The sequence below is a fragment of the Lutra lutra genome, chromosome 10 (genome assembly GCF_902655055.1).
Source record: "Lutra lutra chromosome 10, mLutLut1.2, whole genome shotgun sequence".
Taxonomy (NCBI): domain Eukaryota; kingdom Metazoa; phylum Chordata; class Mammalia; order Carnivora; family Mustelidae; genus Lutra; species Lutra lutra.
Window position 1 is genome coordinate 73,231,761 of NC_062287.1, and position 18,587 is coordinate 73,250,347.

At 51.1% G+C, this 18,587-nt stretch overlaps 1 protein-coding gene across 2 annotated transcripts in view; it reads right to left on the reverse strand.

The window, feature by feature from the left end:
- The window catches only part of PTPN5 (protein tyrosine phosphatase non-receptor type 5), a 53,932-nt gene that overhangs the window by 25,808 nt on the left and 9,537 nt on the right, over positions 1-18,587 (reverse strand). The window contains exons 1-3 of one of the 2 annotated variants that reach the window (XM_047693722.1): positions 12,450-12,517; positions 9,523-9,786; positions 6,665-6,741 (exon numbers count right to left, since the gene is read on the reverse strand). In XM_047693722.1, the coding sequence (XP_047549678.1) occupies positions 6,665-6,741; positions 9,523-9,668 (223 nt within the window). In that variant the 5' untranslated portion in view covers positions 9,669-9,786; positions 12,450-12,517. Of the gene's footprint in view, positions 1-6,664; positions 6,742-9,522; positions 9,787-12,449; positions 12,540-18,587 lie in introns of those variants that run through there. The other variant, XM_047693723.1, reaches the window with a different exon arrangement.

Below are 18,587 nucleotides of genomic sequence, written 5' to 3' on the forward strand. Positions count from 1 at the left end.
GGATGCAGCACTTAGCTTGCATCAACTCATTTAATCCTCACAAAATCTCTGTAAAGATCTTATCATGGTACCACCTCATTTTAGAGTGAAGAAGGTGGAACTCAGAGCACTCAGATAAGTTACCTGAGGTCATGCTGCTGATCTGTGGCAGAGATGGGATTTGAACCCAGATCAGTCTGCCTCCTCACAGCATCCCAAGACTCAGCTAAATGGGTTCATCCCTCCATATCTACCCTAGTATCTGAGAAGAGTTAATCTCTACCATCACTGATGGGTGGGTACCTGGGTTGGTACTTCTCAATACAAAGGTATCATTACAGAATGCTCTCCAATTAGGGTTCTTAGCACATCCGAATGGTGTTTCGTTTTTCTTTAATTTCCACTCTGAAGACTCAAGACAAAGACACTTCACTACACCGCTAGCTGCAATAAACTTTCCTAAATGCACTGGAAGTTTTGAATGAAAACAGAACTCCAATGATACAAAGAAAGAGAAGTCAACAGAACCTAAGCTGCTCAGTGTCAACAGGGACAAGGGACCCCTCAACAATACAACTATATCCAGGCCGTGTCTATCCTGGCTCCTGCACTTGCTCCGAGACCAGTCTGAACCAGAGCTAGGTACCAGACCCAGACCAGAGTCTTTGTGAGAATGAGGGTTGTAGATGGGGGACAAAGTCCATTAGGAGGTTAACCTATTCCTTAAAATGCTTTGGTAGCTGTTCCTAAAGATGAACCAGAGCCCTACTCATCCTTCAGATCACAGGTGAAAGGCCATTTCTTCCAGGAAGTCTTCCCTAACTGCCCCTAAGATAAGGCTGATTAGGGGTGCACCCTTCGCTGGTGCTCTGGCCTCCCTGAGAGCAGGTTCCAGGGTCTGTCCTGCTCTTCCCTGTGTCACCATAGCCTGGCCCAGCTGTGGGCACAGAGTGGCTGCTCAATAAAAGTTTGTCAAATTGATAAAAGCACTTTTCAATTGGCCCTTGCTGGCTTCTGGCCCAAGATCTTGTCTGTGTCATGAAGGGACAGCTAGGGAAGCTGGGATGTGACCCTCTGTCATGGCCAGGATTAGTCCCTGTGGGATTAGGGTAACAAAGACTTCCTCAGTAATGCATCCCCTTGGGATACCTGGGTGGCTCAGTCGGTTAAGAATCTGCTTTTGGCTCAGGTCCTGATCCCAGGGTCCTGGGATCGAGTCCCGTGTCGGGCTTCCTGCTCAAGGGGGAGCCTGCCTCTCCCTCTGTCTGCTGCTTCCTCTGCCTGCACTCCTCCTGCTTGTGCACATGCTCTCTCTCTTTCTGACAAATAAATAAAATCTTTAAAAAATGGCATCCCCTTTACTTCATAAAAGGCCACCCAGGATGGTCAATGGTGTCTTGCTGAGACCTAGACCTTGTTCCCCTCAAAAGAGGGTCAGCTTGATAACCATGATGATTTAGAACCTAGGGCTGGGCAGAGGGGAGCTTTGAAGGTGCTGGGACTTAGGTGGGAGTGAGTAGGGGAATCACCAGGAGGCCAGTTGCTCCTACCAAGTGGGCAATGGCCTCCTCAGGCCTTCAGTAGCTGCTTACAACCTTGCGCAGAGCTGGCCAATCACGATGCACTTACATCTCAGGGTGGTGGTGACCCTCGCGGCTGCAGACGGCTGTTGGCTGGAGTATGCTGCAGGAGCACCTGTCCCTAAGACTCGAGTTGTCCTTACCCCAGCACCAAGCTCCTTCTCCTCTGGCCACGCCACTCCCTCCGGGGCAAGGAGTCCACAGGACCAGGAGTTATGCCCACGTCTACTTTTCAGGACACGCTCTGATGACTGGGATTCTAGAGCTCCCTTCCCAAATGTCCCAGAGCCTGCATGGGTACAGGTACACCCTTCTGAGGGTGGACGTGGCCTTCTACTGGGGTACCTTGAGATTTGAGGGGTGCCAAGGGGCAGAAACTGGGGTGGGATGAGGAGCACATGTGGACCCACAGGCTGACGTGCCTGCAGGCATGCACACAAGGGCCCTCGCAGTGCAGGACTCAGCAGAGGGTGGCACGTCACCAGGGCCATGACGATGCGATGATGACGACACATCATCATCGTTCGCAGCCTGGCCTTGGTCCCCGCCCATGTTAGGTGTGGGCCAGCCTGTGGGCCTGCCCACTGGAGACCGTGGGAGTGACACTGATGACGTCAAGCCATCCATTCCCAGCACCTCCTGGGGCCTTGTCTACCTCCTTCCTCTGACCCGTACCCCAAAGAAAGCTGCTGCTTCCAGGCTGGGCCTGCAGTGGTGCTGGCTGGGAAGGGAGCGGAGGCCACAGCATCAGCAGGGTTGCCTGGTTTCTTGCAAGTATGAACACCTACACCCAGAGGCAGGGGGAGTGTGAGTTTGAATGTATAAATGTGTTTGGGTGACTGCGAGCAAGGAAATGAGCAAGCACTGGGGAGTGAAAGAGAAGAAAAGGAGAGTGACTCCGTGCACGAGGGCGAGTGCACGAGGAAGAAGGAAAATGTATGTGTGCGTGTGCACAGAGTGGGGTGCATGGAGACTGCATGCTTCTGATGGCCTGGGGAAAGGATAGAGAATGGGAGGGAAGGAGTGTGCTCGCTGGTGTGTATGTGTACGTGAGAAGGGGCCTGGCTGCGGAAGAGAAAGAGACCTAAAGCCCGAATGATGGAGAAGGCGGATGCGCCTGGAAGATGGCACCATAGAGCAAAGAGATGCAGAGCACGCAAGCGGAAGGAGGCTCGCAGGTGCATGGGCTTCAAGTGGGTGTGCACCCGTGGGGCTGCATGAGGCAGAGAGAGACAGGGCGTATGCCTGGGTAGCTGGGTGTGTGGGTCTGTGCATGTGCATATGTGCTCACGGGGCTGGGACAAGTGAGAATGGAGATGAGCGTGTGAGCTCAGGCGGGCGGCGCCCTGGGATACAAGTGAGTGTACCTGTCCCCTGGAGCTGGAGCCCCCCCCCCCCCCCGGGGGCTGTTGGCTGCTGGAGGCGGTTTTCACCTAGATATCTCAGGCTGGGAGGTCTACATGACTAGACATGCTGGTTCAGGCCCAGGTGACCGTGGCCGGGCGTGTTGGCCATGCCGCCCCTGCCCAGCAGTGCGTGTGGGAATGCGTGAGTCACTCAGACAAGGCTAGCCCTCACTCCACCTTGTCTCGCCTGGCGGGAAGACAGCTGGGAGGGGAAGACATGACTTGATGGCTGTATTTTTACACCATCCTTATGCAACTGCTTGCAGTGCCCTTGGGCTCATTCTAAAGGTCCTGCTCCCCAATTCTCTCAGCCTTTATACCCCCTTTTATGTCTAAGTTGCTGCTCAGATCGGTGTTTCTGCCTGTTGAGAATTTATGGAAGTGTCCTTACCAGCTTCTAAAACCTCCCTATTTACAATACAAAACCACCCCCCCCAGTCCTTTCTCATCCCTCCTCGGCTTTAATTTCCTCCACAGCACATACCCCAACTACCATCCTAAACATTTTACTTATTTATTCATTATCTAGCTTTCTCTACAAAGCAAATGCCCATGGATCAAACTCCAGGGACCGTTCTGAGCTTTCCATTCATCCATGTGCTCCTCCAACAACTCTATGTGGTTGTAAATAGTATTCATGCTTGTCTCTTGTAACTGGGAGGCACAGAAAGGTTAAGTCGCTTGCCCATGATCACTCCCAGGGGTAAATGATGGAACCAAGCCCAGGTCCAGAGTCCCCGCTCTTTATCAGTGCACCACACTGCCCTGTGAGGGTGGACATTTTCTCAGTTCGGTTCACTGCTTAATCTTCAGTGCTTGCACAAGTGTCCTGCGCGGGGATTCTCTCTATGAACAGTCATCCAGGGAGTGAAGAAATGAGTGAAAGACTCCCCTGGACATGCAGGACAAAATAGGCACTTGCTTTCAAAGAACTCGCAGTCCCGCGGACGAAACAGACAAAACATGATTACAAGATCACATTGCAATGGCATCGTGCATGGGAGTCCAGTGGGGCGTCTAACTTGCCTAACCTCTGGCAGACAGGGCTTTCCGGAGGAAGGACACAGATGGAGACAGGCAGGGTGACATTGCCCATCTCCTCCAGACTCCTCCCTGGGGCAGTCACACCTTAGCGCTTCTTGTCTCTGTTCACACAGTGCCAGAAACTGATGGTGGCTCCATGGTGACGATGGAGGCAGAATGGGGAAGTGACCAGGAGCATGGCCTCTGGAAAGAGATGGCACAGACTGAGTCCTCACTACCAAACACCAGTGAAGTGACCTTGGACGGACTCCCTCACTTCCCTGGGCCTCGGTCCTCTCATTTAGAAGATGGGGACGGGAAATGATCTCAACAGGAGTCTGTGAGATGTACATGTGAGTATTTAGAACAGTGCCAAGCACAACGAAGGCAACGTGTTTGCCCCCCACTGGAGATAACCAATATTCCTCTTCCATTCTAAGCTGGTTGCTGGTTTTCAGGGAGGGTTGAAATTTCATATATTATTACTGTAGTGTCTCTCCTTGTGGTTCCATGCCATTTTTTCAGAAGCAGCTCAAAGCAGGGCAGGGAGGACATCTGTTTTATTTACCACTAGATTCCTAGCACCTAGTATAATACCCAACATGTAGTGGGGACTCAAAAAGTGTTTGTGGAATGAATGTCTGTGTAATTATATCCAATCCTTGTAAGGATAAATACTCATATTGCTGTTGTTTCCATTTACAGATAAGGATTAGAGGCCCAGCAGGAGTAAGCGACCTGTCCATAAACACAGAGCCTATAAGCCAGACTCCGATGCCAAAGCCAGTGCTCTTTCTTTCACACTGTGCTACTCCCCGCACTCCTATACATCATGTCCTATTTCCCGTGGGTTTTTTCTAGCCACTGGGCCATCCCCGGTCATAGAATCATCTCTGAATTCTATGACTCATATCTGAATCACGGAACGTTTAATAGTTGAAAGGGACTTTTGATGTCATCTTGACCTCCCACCCATTGTGGAAATTTCCTCTCTACTGTCTATCCAGATAATATTTGAATGCCTCCAGTGATGGAACACTCATTTTCTTCCTCTTGAATTATCCAGTTCCATGACTGGACCACTTTCAGATTCAGAAAGAAGGTTTCGGGGGCTCCTGGGTTGTTCAGTCAGCTAAGCATCTGCCTTTGGCTCAGGGCATGATCCCAAGGTCTTGGGGTGGAGCCCCTGCGTTTGTCGGGCTCCCTGCTAAGTGGGAGTCTGCTCCCTGCACCCCGTTCATGCTCCCTCTCTCTATGTCAAAATAAGTGGTTGCATCCAAGCCAACCAAAGGGAAAAAAAGATATAAATAAATAAACAAACAAAATCTTAAAAAAAGAAAGAAAGTAAGTGCTGGATCCCTCGCGCCAACAGTCCTCTTTTTAATTTCTATATATCAGGTTTATGCCAGACTCTTAAGAGACACAGGACAAATCTGCTGTCCTCTCCACAGGACAGCCTTTCATGTATTCACAGACAGCTCTCACATCCCTTTGGAGAATTCTGTTCTTGAAGCTAGCTGTTTCCCCGTCCCCACCAGGCACCTGAAAGATGACACCCATCCTAGACCAGCTAGACAGGCCTTCCAAAGCGTTTTTGAGCAATGGTACCCCCTACTGGATACGGCGTAAACTGCACCGAAGGGCTCCATCCCTACCTGGAGGCTGGAGGAAGCTTCATCAGCAGCTGGAGCCCTGGCTCACGGTGGGAGCAACACAACCACTTATTTTAAAGAGTCATCGCTTTAGAGTCACACCTACTTGTTTTCAATGTCTGTCTTAAAGAGTGTCACTGAAAACGCCACTAGAAGCTTCCTTGCCAGTCATGAGGTTTCTGACAAGCTAACCTTGGGACTTTAAAGTCAGCATTCAGAAGGCTGTTTCTGAACCAAAAGGATTGGAAGGGAAGAGGGAAAGGAATATTGTGTCATGGGATCACGGCAATTTTTTTCATTTGTCTTATATCTATCGTTCTGCAGTGAATATTTGTTATAAGAAAAAAAGTTTTATGAAAAGAGAATGAATACTAAAAACGTCTCCTAGCCTCCTTTCCTTTATTCCTCCATGAGCAGGGTACCTGGTCTACAGCTGGGACACACTGCCACCCCAGGGGCAGGGGCAGAGCGGTATCATCTCTGTGGTGACTGACAGCCAGCCAGGCTCCCCATGAGTGCGACCAATCAGCCTCAAGCAGTCCCATCAGACCCTCACAGCCCAGGTTTTCAACAGGCCAGGTGCTTTCTCCTCATCGCCCACCCACCCTTGGTTCATGCCACATTCGGGTTGTCCATGTCCCCTTGCCTTACCTCCTTTTTTTTTTTTTTCTGCCTTACCTCTTGAAGTCTGCCCAACACACTGCTGGTCGCGGCCAGGGCCCCAGCATCACCGGATTCCCCAGCTCCTCAACCCTCTCTCTACCCTCCCAGCACGCCCCCAGCTGCCTGCTCTTCCCTCCGTGGGAGCCCAGAAGAGCTTCAAATGACAACAGGTCATGAAAGATGATGAAAGACATCACGGATTAGAAAAACAAATCCTCATTTAAATGGAGACCCTGTGAGCAGCCAAGTCACCCCTCCGGAGCAAGTTCACAGCTAAGCGGGCTCGACTTCAGCTGGCGCCATCTGGGGCTCTCTCTGTGCACGGGGAACTCTGGGGACCCTGGGTGCCCGGCAGACTCACCCGGCAGCCTCTCGCTGCAGCACATGTCCAGGGCCCCTCCCTCGGAGTCATCAGCTGGGGGCTTCTCTCTCTCGCTCCTGCAGATGAAAAATGCCAGATGACACTGGGCAGCAGGGATCAAGGAAGAACGCTGAAGAAGGATAAAAAGTCTTCTTGTTCACACTGTGTCCCTTGGAATAACCCTACCCCATGGTGGGGGAAGGGGGCGAGGAGAAGGACCAACCTACAGGAAGGTCAAGTTGCAGAGGCAGGAGCAGGATCCTGCAAGGGTTTTCCCCATGCAATAACCACCCTGTCATCACCATCATCCCCTCTGCCATGGAGGGAGGGCTTACTATGTGCAAAGCACTTACACACTTTATCACATTAAGTCTTCACAGTGACCCCACGGATCAGGGATCAATCAACAGGCTCAGAGGAGTTAAGTAACTTGCCTAAGGTCACACAGCTCATTAGGGCAGAGCTGGGTATGAAATTACAGTCTAGGACTCCAGGCATATGCGCTCACTGTTGTGTTATTCTGCCTCCTACTTCCGGAGGGTTTGAATCATAGGTGAGCAAGAAGAGAGGTCTGGGTCACACACAGTCTGTGCCCAGCTCCTTGAGGCCTGCAAGTACCTTGGGCAGTAGAAAGTGGCCTGCAAAACTCTTTTCCAGAAATAGTTAGAAAATGTGGATATATATATATATATATATATATATATATATTTGTGTGTGTGTATTCTAAATGTTCTATTTCTTTCTGACATCAGAAAACCCCCTTTCTAGACAATCAGGGCACTTTCCAGGACTGTAACAGGGTCTAGCTTTTCTCCTTTACCCCAAAACTGGAAAAAGGTTGCTGGAGATCAGCCAGAACCCAGGAAGTGTCAGCAGAATAGACACACCGTGGGAGAAACTGGGTAGCTCACAGGGGTTCCCCTACTTTGGAAATGGTCTGATGTGCAAATGTGGGTTCCAGTGGCCCTGCCTGCCCTTCATGTTCTAACTCCTGGCACAAGCTGACCAATCAAGGGCTAGACACACCAACCAGGCCACGGCAAGCAGATCCTCTCCCCTATACTTTTCAAATGCATTCTGGAGGGCCTGCAGTCTGTGGATGCTGGCTCTAAATCATGGTAGCCACAGTGTCCTGGAGAGAAAGTCCAAAAATATCTGCTGCTATGGTCCTTGGGACTGCTTCGTTCCTGCCCATCCTGAGTCTTGAGTCTGTCTATCAAAACCATGAGATGCCCCAGGATCCTGCCAATAAATTCCAACATTTTAGCTTACGCCAGTGGGATCTGATCTCTGAAATTAGTAACCCAAAGAAACTTGAATACAGCACTGCCAGCGTAATACTTCTACGAAGTCTAAGAGGTCAACTACCTATTGGGTAGGTCAACCCACTATTTCTGCCATCCTGCCTCTCAGACTGGTCCTGAGGCCCTGTTAGGCCCAGCTGCAGACCTGAAGCAATTAAGGATAGACAAGCAGGGTTAAGGGTGACTCTTTATATCCTGACATCTTCTGCTCTCAAGTGGCATTGCATTATTTTATCTTTTCCTCATGCCAACTGGCAGAGGCTCTGAGGATCCCAAACCCTGGAGCCCAGCTCTTGCAGAGAGAAGGCTGCTATCTTCAAGGCCCTTTAAATGTCTCCTGAATCCTTCCACTTTTCTCCCTTTCCACCACCTACATCTTGGTCCACACCAGCCTCTCCTGCCTAGATTATTCTGGCAGTCTTTTAACTGCTCTCTGGCATTCACTCAGGCTGGCCCCTAAAACATTCTCCATCTGGTTCTAACACATATGGCTTCATAGGTTGTGCAGTTTACAACTTGCACAACTGGATCGGACGGGCCTGAGCTAGAGATGATGGTTTCAAAAACTCACCGTTTATCAAATAACTTTCTTTAAAAAAAAACTTTAAGTACAAAATACTTTAAGTGGCATCCTATTGCACTTAGAACAAAGACAGAAATGCCTTAACATGCTTTACTAGGTCTTGCATGATTTGACCTGGTATATCCCTCCAATCTTATTTCATATCCCCTTTCCCTCTGTGCTCAGCACCCTAGCTGCAAAGGACAGGCTCTTTTCTCCACAGTGCCCCTGCACATGCTTTTCTCTCTGGCTAGAGAGCCCCTCCAGCTCTACTTCCTAGTACTTTTTACTCAGAGCACTGGACACAGTTTGAAGTTTCATTTTCATGTATGCCATTGTTTGATTAACATTAGACTACAAGCTCCATTTCTGTTTTATTCACCACTGTGCCTTCAAAGCCTTACACAGTGCCTGGCTCAAAGTAGGTGTTAAATAAATGAATAAACAAATAAATACTCATTCAATCCGTTAATGTTGTCCTGAGCTTCTTGAAAGAAACATCAGGAACCTCAAACATGGCCGCTCTCTGAGCTGCCCTGTGGGCAGGTCTTTATGAAGCCCCCTGGAGCCCTCCTCCACAGCTGTTGTCTGGGGCAGGCACAGAATCACACATCTGGAAGGCCCCTCTTTTAGGAGAAGAGGAAAGGTGGAGAGGCACAGAATGGAGGTCTGCCCTGCTCCAGGCACCATATTGAGCTGGTGGCCATGGGGATTGGGACGCTGGGCTTTTTCTCTCTATCATAAAGAACAGCCCGGCTGGAGGGCAGCCCATGAAGGCTGGCTCCTGGCTGGGTGCAGAAAGGTGACCAAGGTATCCAGATACCTCTGGAAGGGGACCCATGTGTGACTCACAGCTGCTTTCACACCTTAAGCCTCCCAGGCCCCAAGCCGTGTTCAGAATAGCTCAGCACTGCATGTGTGCGGCGGACTCTATAAATAAGCTTCCTAGAAAATGACTAATTTCATAATCAGAAAAGCAGAAAGAGTAGCACCTCTCATCTGTAGAGGAAAATGGAGCAAGAGCCCGCCGCTCGGCCTTGTAGTTGAAGGACTCCAGGCAACCCGAGCCCGAATCTGCATGGCTGGGCTGTTCAGGGAAGGTCTTTGATGAGATCTCCGAAGAGAAGAGATGGTCCATTCAGGCTGGATGGAGAAGCCCAGTCTCTGGACACCACTCTCTCCTCCCCGCCAAGAGCAGAAATAGCTGTTTGCAGACGACTCCTGCAGGCTCCCTCCTTCTCCTCGATTTCTAGGAGCTGGGCGACGGGAGCAGAAAATGCAGCAACTTGCTGGGCTGGCCCCTCACTGCTGCTCTTAGAACCAGAGAACCCCAGAGATGAGAAGACTTGGAGATCACCCAGCCTGTCCCTCCCTCATTGACGGAGACTATCTGGGCGGGGACAGAACCCTCCCAAAGCCACTGCCTTATTCAACAAGCATTTGTGAGCAAGGCACCGGAGCTGTCCTAGGAATACAGTGACGAACCAGCCAGGCCCCTCCCTGCACGGCTCCCAGTCGTCTAAGGAAGGCGCGTGTGCACACACACATTTGCGTGCCCACACGCACACACATACGCGCGCACACACACAAGGTTGCTCCCGCACCTGCTTTAATCAACGTCTTCATGCAATACCTTGGGGTGCTCAGCTCAGATTGTGGTGAGTGGGCAGGGTTTGAGGGGGGGTCTTCTGCAAGGGGAAGATAAAAGGGGTTCTTAAAGGATGTTTCTAGATGGATAAGGGGTCACAAGGGAAAGACCCTCCTTCACAGGGCAGACAGCGAGAACAACGGAGAGATCTGAGATGTACGGAATATTTGGCGCCAAATGGGGGAGCAGGCTGGTCAGTGGGTGGGAAGCGATGGGGGCTAGGCCTCACTGCCAGGAATCCTGCCTTCCCCAGTGGGGTAGCTTTCTTCCACTTGACCATGGGGCTTGCCTTGAACTAGGGTGGCAGAGGCCCCTCACCCATAGCCTGGGTGGGAGAGGTCTATTATAGGAAGGGGAGGCCAGTAGCATGTGTTTGAGGAATGGACACTAGACCTGGCCAGTGGCATGGGATCTGGTCCCAAACTACTCCTTTTCCTAAATTGTGGTAAAATTTACCGAAGAGAAAAATCCACTATTTTAACCATCACGAGAGTGCAAAATCTTACGGTATTTAACACATTCACGATGTGGCACCACTACTCCCACTCTCGGGTTCCAGAGCACTTTTATTAACCCAAAAGGAGGCCTCGGACCCATGAGGGAGCCCCTGCTCACTGTCCCCTCCCCTAGCCTCTGGCAGTCATTCATCTGCTTCCTGTCCACATGGATTAGCCAGTTCTGGATATTTCATAGAACGGAATCATATGCCATGTGGTCTTTGTGTCTGGCTTCTTTCACTTCAGCATGTTTTCTAGGTGCATCCGGGTTGGAGCACACATCAGTGCTCCGTTCCTTTTTATGGCTCGACAGCATTTGGCTGGGTGGATAGACTACGTTTTATCCATTCATCAAGCCATGGACGTCTAGGTTGCTTCCACCTTCTGGCTATTATGAACAGAGCTGCAACCAACCAACCTCTCCTTTAAACTCTGCCCCCAGCATTCTCATGACTGGGTAATCTTTTCTCACCCCGGGCCCCTGAAGCCTCATCTATCAAATACGGTGGTCAGACCCCTCGCAGCCTGAATGGCATCTCTATCACTTGTTCACAGACATGCGTGTGGGTGTGCGTGTGTGTGTGTGAAGGTAAGGTGGACCCTGAAGCTTTTCCACCATTGCTGGTCGCTGGACACTGGGCCTGGACCGGTCTGCCTCATCTTTCCAGAACTCATGGCTAGTGTTGGGTGAGGGAGGGTGTCAGAGGACAGGTACAGGCTGCAGGCTGGGTGACTCAGCATTCTAGCAGAGCCCCATCTGGGATAGTCTGGGAGCACCTCACCTCTCCCTGAAGGGTGGGGGAGGGGGACAGGTGGGTGCTGTGAGGAGGTGATGCCAGTTTTGCCCAGGACTAGTAAAGAGAATTGGTTAAAGGTTTTGGGAGGGAGGCCAAGGAGCCTGTGCCCTCTTCCTGGGCAGGTGAGGGGCTAGGAGGGGATAGGAGGGGCTAGGATGCTGAAGCCTTATTTTTGGGTGTGAGCCTCAGCCCCCAGCAACCTCCTGACCCAACCCCAGGCTGACATGTCCTCTACCTTGGGCTTCACACTCCTGGGGCTCTGAGCCCCTGAGACATCTCCCCACTGTCACCATGGAGCTCCTTCTGCCCTATCAAACATCACTATTCCCTTAATCAAACATGTATGCTCCTCTATTTCTAGGTCTTGTTCATGCTGCTACCTCAACCTGAAATTTCCTTTCTCCCTCCTGCCAGATCTTACTCATCCTCAACATTTCCTCTTCCATGGAGCCCTCCGTGATCTCCTGGGGAGAACCAAGCTCTCCCAACCCCGGGCTCCCCACATTCCTGGCTCACTACTTCTCTCTGCCTCTTGCTTTGTTCTGTTGCTGTAGTTAGGCTGTTTAGACAACTGCCTCCCCCATCAGGTTTCCAGTCCCTTGAGAGCATCCCCGCCCCCACAGCCACCTCGGCATCCCAACTGTTCAGGACGTAAGCCTGCTGTTGTACACGTTAGAGGTCAAGTCACAGGGTCTTAGAGGTCGTGGCTCTGGGGGGCTATGGGAGGACAGACTCTAGTTGGGAACCTCCCAGCCTGGATAAGATGGCCAGGCCATGACCAGAAAGAGGCCCATAATGTGGTCTCGATTTTCATCCGCGTGTTCAGCAGGCAGGGGCCAAGGACATGCTGGTTTCATGGAAGACAAAGGATTTGACTACTTCATGCAAATGAGTCATGTGTCCCCACACATGCACAGGGAGAGGGCTTGCCCTCCTCAATGCGGTGAGCGGCAGGGACACCCACACACACCACTCACCTGGCTTCTTCATAATTCATTCCCAAGGTGTCCAGATGGGGAAAGGCGCCATCAGGGACCAGGGCTGGAAGCTTCTCAGCAAAAAGCACACTAGAGATGCGAATGGAGAGAGGCCAACTTTAGAACACTCAGATGGGGGACTCAGGAAAGAGAGGTCAGGTGCCTTGCCTCACATCACACAGCATGGACAGCGGTTTTCAGATAGTTAATGAAAATCCAAATTTCCTTGGGGAGTTAACTCTCTTTTTCCCCAGGTGCCCTGCTTGTCCGCTGCCACACGGAAGGCCCAAGACCAGAGGTCTATCCTGTGTTATTCCGTGTTAGACCTTTCTGCCTGAATGACTCAGTCAGTTTCTGTTGCTGGTTACCAGAGAACTCAGGCTGATGTGCGCAGCGAAGCTGGGGAACAGACAGGCTCTGAGCCCCAAGCTCCCAATGCTTAGTTCACTGCTATTTCCATCTTGCCAAGCTGCCTACCCTCCCTGCCCAGCTGTCCACTGTCCGGCCATCTGTCCTTACGTCAAAGCAGACTGCAAACTTGGAGTGTTCGGGTTCCCAAACACAGGGTCTGAGTGTTCCCTGCTTGGGATGTGCCCAGATAAATGATGACTTCTCCATCCTGCTCCGTTGGTGGGAAACCAGGGCATGGGTGTGGCAGAAACCCAGTGGAAGAGAAGGTGGAAAGATCCTGGAGAGGCCCAGCTTGCAGAGGGGCTCATGCCACACAAAGTTTCCCATTTTCCATGTGAATCAGATCCAGGATTGGAACGTTTGTTTGCTCAATTAGTGTTTACTGAACAGCTCCTATGTGCAGGCCACCATATAAACTCTAGTTCACGGCCTTGTGGGGGAATGAATGCAGGACAGCAAAAGGCCAGTCTGATGGAGACGCTCAGGGTACTGTGGGGGCACCAGTGAGGTCCCTAATGAGGCAGAGAAGTCGGGAAACTTCCAGGGAAGGAATCTATGGTGTGCCGTGAAAGAGGAGCTGGGGTCAGCAGCTACGGAAAGACAGGGGCAGGTGGGCCCTTCCAGGCAGAAGGAGGGCATGTGAATGGGCCCGGAGTTAAGAGAAAGCAGCGCACGTTCAAGAGATGGGAAGAAATTCAGTCTGACAAGGGGAGAGTGAAAAAGGGAACACGATGCGGGACAGGGACGCTGATGGAGATGCTCATTTGTGATACTCTTATGTCTTGTTTTCCATCTCCCTCCCCTCTCTCCCAAGGTGAAACAGACCTTCATTCTTCAAACAGCCCTAGGAAGAACATAGTTTAATTTCCTGTGGTTTCTAGATGAAAAGATGGAGATTCAGAAACGTGAAGTGACCCGCCCCAGGCCATACAGCTAGTAATGACAGATCTGCCCCTCACTGCCCATGTTCCTAAGCCCTCTTCTCTTCTGGCTTTCCCCCTTGGTTGAAAACAGTGCTCTGAAGGTAGGAAGAGAGTGAACATGAAGGAATCAGCAGACTACAGCAGCTGTGCTGTAATAGTTCTTTTTAAAAATTCCTCACTGTAGGTCTATTAGGCTGCATCCCATTTCACAGATGAAGAAACTAAGGCTTGGGGGTGAAGAGACTCTGCCAGGCTCACGCAGTGGGCAGATGAGTGAAGGAGCCAGAGGTGGACTCTGGCATGCCTGTCTTCCTGCCCAGGACCTCAAAGGAGCTCCTTGCTGTAGGGCCATTCACTTTTTGTGCCCTCCCCAGGCCAGGAATGGAAATCCTGCCCTGGACGATGGTCTCAGGTTCCCCCATGTGAGTAATCAGCCCAGAGTGTCCGCCTTGGGACACTGGTTTGGGTGGGGGTGTCTATGATGGCAGCTGCGTTCCAATCCCGGAGCAACAAACATACTCTCTGGCCAGCAGCCCAGGACTCTTGTCCAAGGCCACCCTGTGAATTTGGGCCGGTCCTTTCCTCTAGTCCGAATCTCAGTAGCACCAGCTAAAATCAAGGGACTTGAACTTAATGAATTTTAAGGGCCTTTTCCTTAAGGTCAAGCCTCAACTTCAGGGCGGTCTATGGATTTAATGAGGCGGGGGTGGGGGGGCGTGGTGGTGGAGGGGCAGGGAACCAGCAGAGGGCGCTCCCAGCAGCAGGGAGCCAAGGCTTTGGTCCATGGAGAGGATCCCACCCCAGCCAGTCACTGACAGAGGCCATGTTCACTTCTGATGATTAGTATCTGTTGCGGATAGTCCTATTTGTATGGTAAGCCCCCAGAAAGATCAATCCAAGAGCAGGATTTCAGCATTCATATGTCATCTGGTTCAACACTGTGTTCCAACACTCTGAAAACACTCATTCCGTTCCCTCTCTCAACACCTCCTGAGACCCAGGTACAGAGTCCAGTGTAGAAGGAGAAAACAGACCCTCACAAACGTGAAGGCACGATCACATCTCTTATGAGGGTCTACTGCTATCTCCATTTGGTTAACGTCCACTCCTGTACATTACTCCTGTAACACCTTGGAATGTAATTTTCCCTCCACTGGAAAAGCCCCCTTTCCCCTTCCCAGCATGGAGAACTCTTGAAGACCCTTTTAAGCTCTTATTCCAATGTCCCCTCTTCCTTTCTCACCTCTCTGTTCAGAAATGATCTACTGATGCCTGTATCCCCAGCTCCCACGGAGCATCTGTACACAAACCTGTGGACTGGAATTCCCACGCAACCCCCCCTCCGCCACCCCCCGGATTGAGTGCTCGCTGTGTGCTGGAGACCATGCCAACTGCTAGGCACATTCTCCATCCTTCATCTCTCGCTGTAACCCCATCAACTAAACACAGTGCTCCTCCTCCTCCTACACATGCGGAGATTGGGACTTGGAGGGACTGAGTCATTGTTCAAGGTCACACAGTTGGTAAGTGGCAGAACCAGGCTTCCAGCTCAGTTTGCCTCAACCCCAGGCCCAGGCTTTATTTAAACCACGAAGTGTGCAGCTTCTGGCACGGACCCTCCTGTTTCCCATACCTATACTCGATCTGACACCTGGCAGATAGATTCAAGATGTATTTCTTTGAAAGATCAATTAAAAGCAGGTTAGAGACTGAGTATGAATAAATGGCTCATTAAAAACCAAAAAGCACAGGCTATGGGATTGGGTAGCCTAAGTATGAACGAAGGATTCCCCCAGTGGCTGCCCAGTCTTGCATAAGATGCTTGGATTCTCTATGCCTCAGCTTCCTTACCTGTGAAATGGAAAAAATCATCTAGACATCAAAGGATTCTTAAGGATCTTAAGTGAGGGATGCTTGGGGGGCTCAGTCGGTAAGCATCTGCCTTTGGCTCAGGTCATGATCCCAGGGCCCTGGGATCCCTGCTCTGCTGGAAGTCAGCCCCCCTCCCCCGCCCACCTCGATCATGCACATATGCTTTCTCAAATAAAATCTTAAAAAACCAAAAAAAACAAAAAACAACCCTGGAGTGCCTGGGTGGCTCAGTGGATTAAGCTTCTGCCTTTGGCTCAGGTCATGATCTCAGGGTCCTCGGATCGAGCCCCGCATCAGGCTCTCTGCGCAGTGGGAGCCTGCTTCCCCATCTCTCTCTGCCTGCCTCTCTGCCTACTTGTGATCTCTCTCTCTTGTCAAATAAATAAGTAAAATCTTAAAAAAACAAAGAAACAAAAAACTAAAAACATTAGCTGTTTGTCTTGTACACATGCATTATCTTATATGTCAGGTGCTGCCTGTTTCTCAGTGAACACAGCTCTTCTTTCCCCACACAGACGAGGCCTATGGAGACTCTAGAATGAGTCTTATGATGTGCCGGTAAACTGGGTCTCAGAAATATAAATAAATAAATGGAAAAACCCCGATTAGTGGCACCTGCCAATTTCCATGGTGTAAATGGTCCCACCATTTACTGACTGACAAATGTGAGGGTCAGGCTGCCAGTCGTGGAGGAGATCAGGAGTTTTACTCCAACTCTCTGAGCCTGTTTCCTCATCTTTAACATCCCATTGTGGGGATGAGTAAACATCCAGCTCCTAGAGGAATGATGGAGAAGTTCAGGGCACAGAGTGCACTATGTCCGAGTGAGCTCGCACAACAGTGGCGGACAGTTGTAATAACACTCCGTCTCAGGGCTGCTTGTCTGGCTCGGACACTGGCCCAGCCTCAGCACCTGGCCCTTCACCGAAGGCCCTGGCAGAGTCTCTGTCTTGGACTTCTTGGACTTCTAGGACTAAGGCCTTGTCCACTCTTGTAGCTCTCCCCAGTCCACATGCAATGAGCATTCTGACTTGGCCTATGTTGGTCACACACACACACTGACCACAAATAGTTTCATGCGGCCAGTGTCTATGGGTCTCTGGTTTCAGCCCTTGGTGTCCCTGATGCCACCCCTTGGCCTGGACTACTGTGCCTCTGCTTTGCTCTGGATCATCCACAATGGTCCCATTTGGCCTCTGCTCTGCCCTTCACGCTTATGAAACCTCTTCTCACAGGGCTTGTGTGTGCTTACAGAGTGGAGAGTTGGGGCTCAGAGCCACAGTTGCTCCCCCTGCAGCCAGGGAAGGTTCTAGCTCCTGCCTCTCCATCATGAAGTCTAGTCCTGGCCTGAGTCCCCACACTCTGCCTCTGATTTAACCCTTTGGTGCTAAGGCCTGGCCCAAGCAGTACCAGCCCAGGCTGGGAAGACCCTGGCACTTTAGGATTTGGTGAAAGACTCAGACAAACTGAGTCAGAGGCAGAGACTGGGAGAGGCAAGGCAGAGGCTACCTTTGCAAACCTTGGTTGGGTCCGAGGACAGACAAGAGTATCAAATGGAATGGGAAGGAAAAGAAAAAAAACAACAACAGATGGGGCCAGGAATCAAAGTTTAAAAGGGTTTGACCTCCTGTATTCAGATGTACTGTCAGCTGCGTGCCTCCGATATGCCCCATGCTTTCCAATGCCTTATCTAATTAGACCCTTGCAACAACTTGTGAAAAAGACATCATAAGCTCACTTAATCTAGGAGCTAATAGGCACTTGGAAGGGTTAGAGCTTGGCAAGAGCACAGGTTAAGTGTCACTCTAGTCCTGCTCAGGTGACCCATGGGAAAGACAGGACACAACCTGGTCCTGAGCCAAGGATGGGCGGTCTTCTCCATGCCTCATGCTACTGTACAGCTGGAAACCTGGGGCCCAGGGCAGGTTGTCAACAGAGGTCCTCAGTTATGGGCACAATCCCTCAAAACATGACAGCTGACCATTCTGAGGTCACATACCTCAATGCAACTGTAGCACTCTGGGAAAAGGATGGATTTAGAGGCAGAGAGACCTGGTTGAAACATTGTGCTTTGCCACCTTCTCCCCGTGGAATCCCTGGTCGGTGTCTGGACCTCTCTGAACCTCAGTTTCTTCCTCTGGGCTGCAGGAGCAAGAGAGCTGCCTGCGACAGGGTTGTGGTATGGGCTGTGGAAGTGACTGCAGTAAAGAAGGTACCAGGCAACCTGAGGCAGACAGCTTCCTCCTGATGACAGCTGACCTGGCTCAAAGCTTCATTTCCTGGCTCCCTCGAAGTCAGCCCCGCACTGGAGGTGCTCCTGTTCTTTGGACCAGGCAGAGCCGTCAGCTCCAAAGGTCTGTTTCCTTTTTCCTTGGGCTCTGTCAGGTGTTCCCGGAGCTAATGAGAACAACACAGGGCCTCCCCAGCAGATCTGGCTCTTCTCCCTTCTGGAGAGCCCTGGGCTGATGCCAGGTTCCCCCATCAGACCCAGAGCCCTTGGGAAGATGGGTCAAAGAACTGGAAACCCGACATCACTGGATTCCCCAAATCCTCCTGCACCATGAACACTGCCCCACCTTCTAGCCACGCTCATTTTTGATTTGCAGCCTTTGTCTCTCCTGTTCCTCCTTCCTGCAGAGGACTCTCTGCTCCTCCTCTCTGAGCTGTGGCTTTGGGTCGGTCTGCCCTTGGGACCTCTGCCTTGGCACCATGCGTCCTCTAGGAAGCCTTAGTGGTGAGCCCAGGGCATGCTTACTGTCCCTCTGGCTGAATTATTCTCCCACCTTTTGACTTGTGACTTGGAATCTGGCAAAAGACTGCACCTCACCCGGGGCTGCTTCCTGGCTTTCTTGTTCATAATCTGGGCTTCTGTGAGCTGCCCAGGCTGAGAAGGGGTAAAGGACTGGCCTCCTGCTATAAGGCCCATGACGGG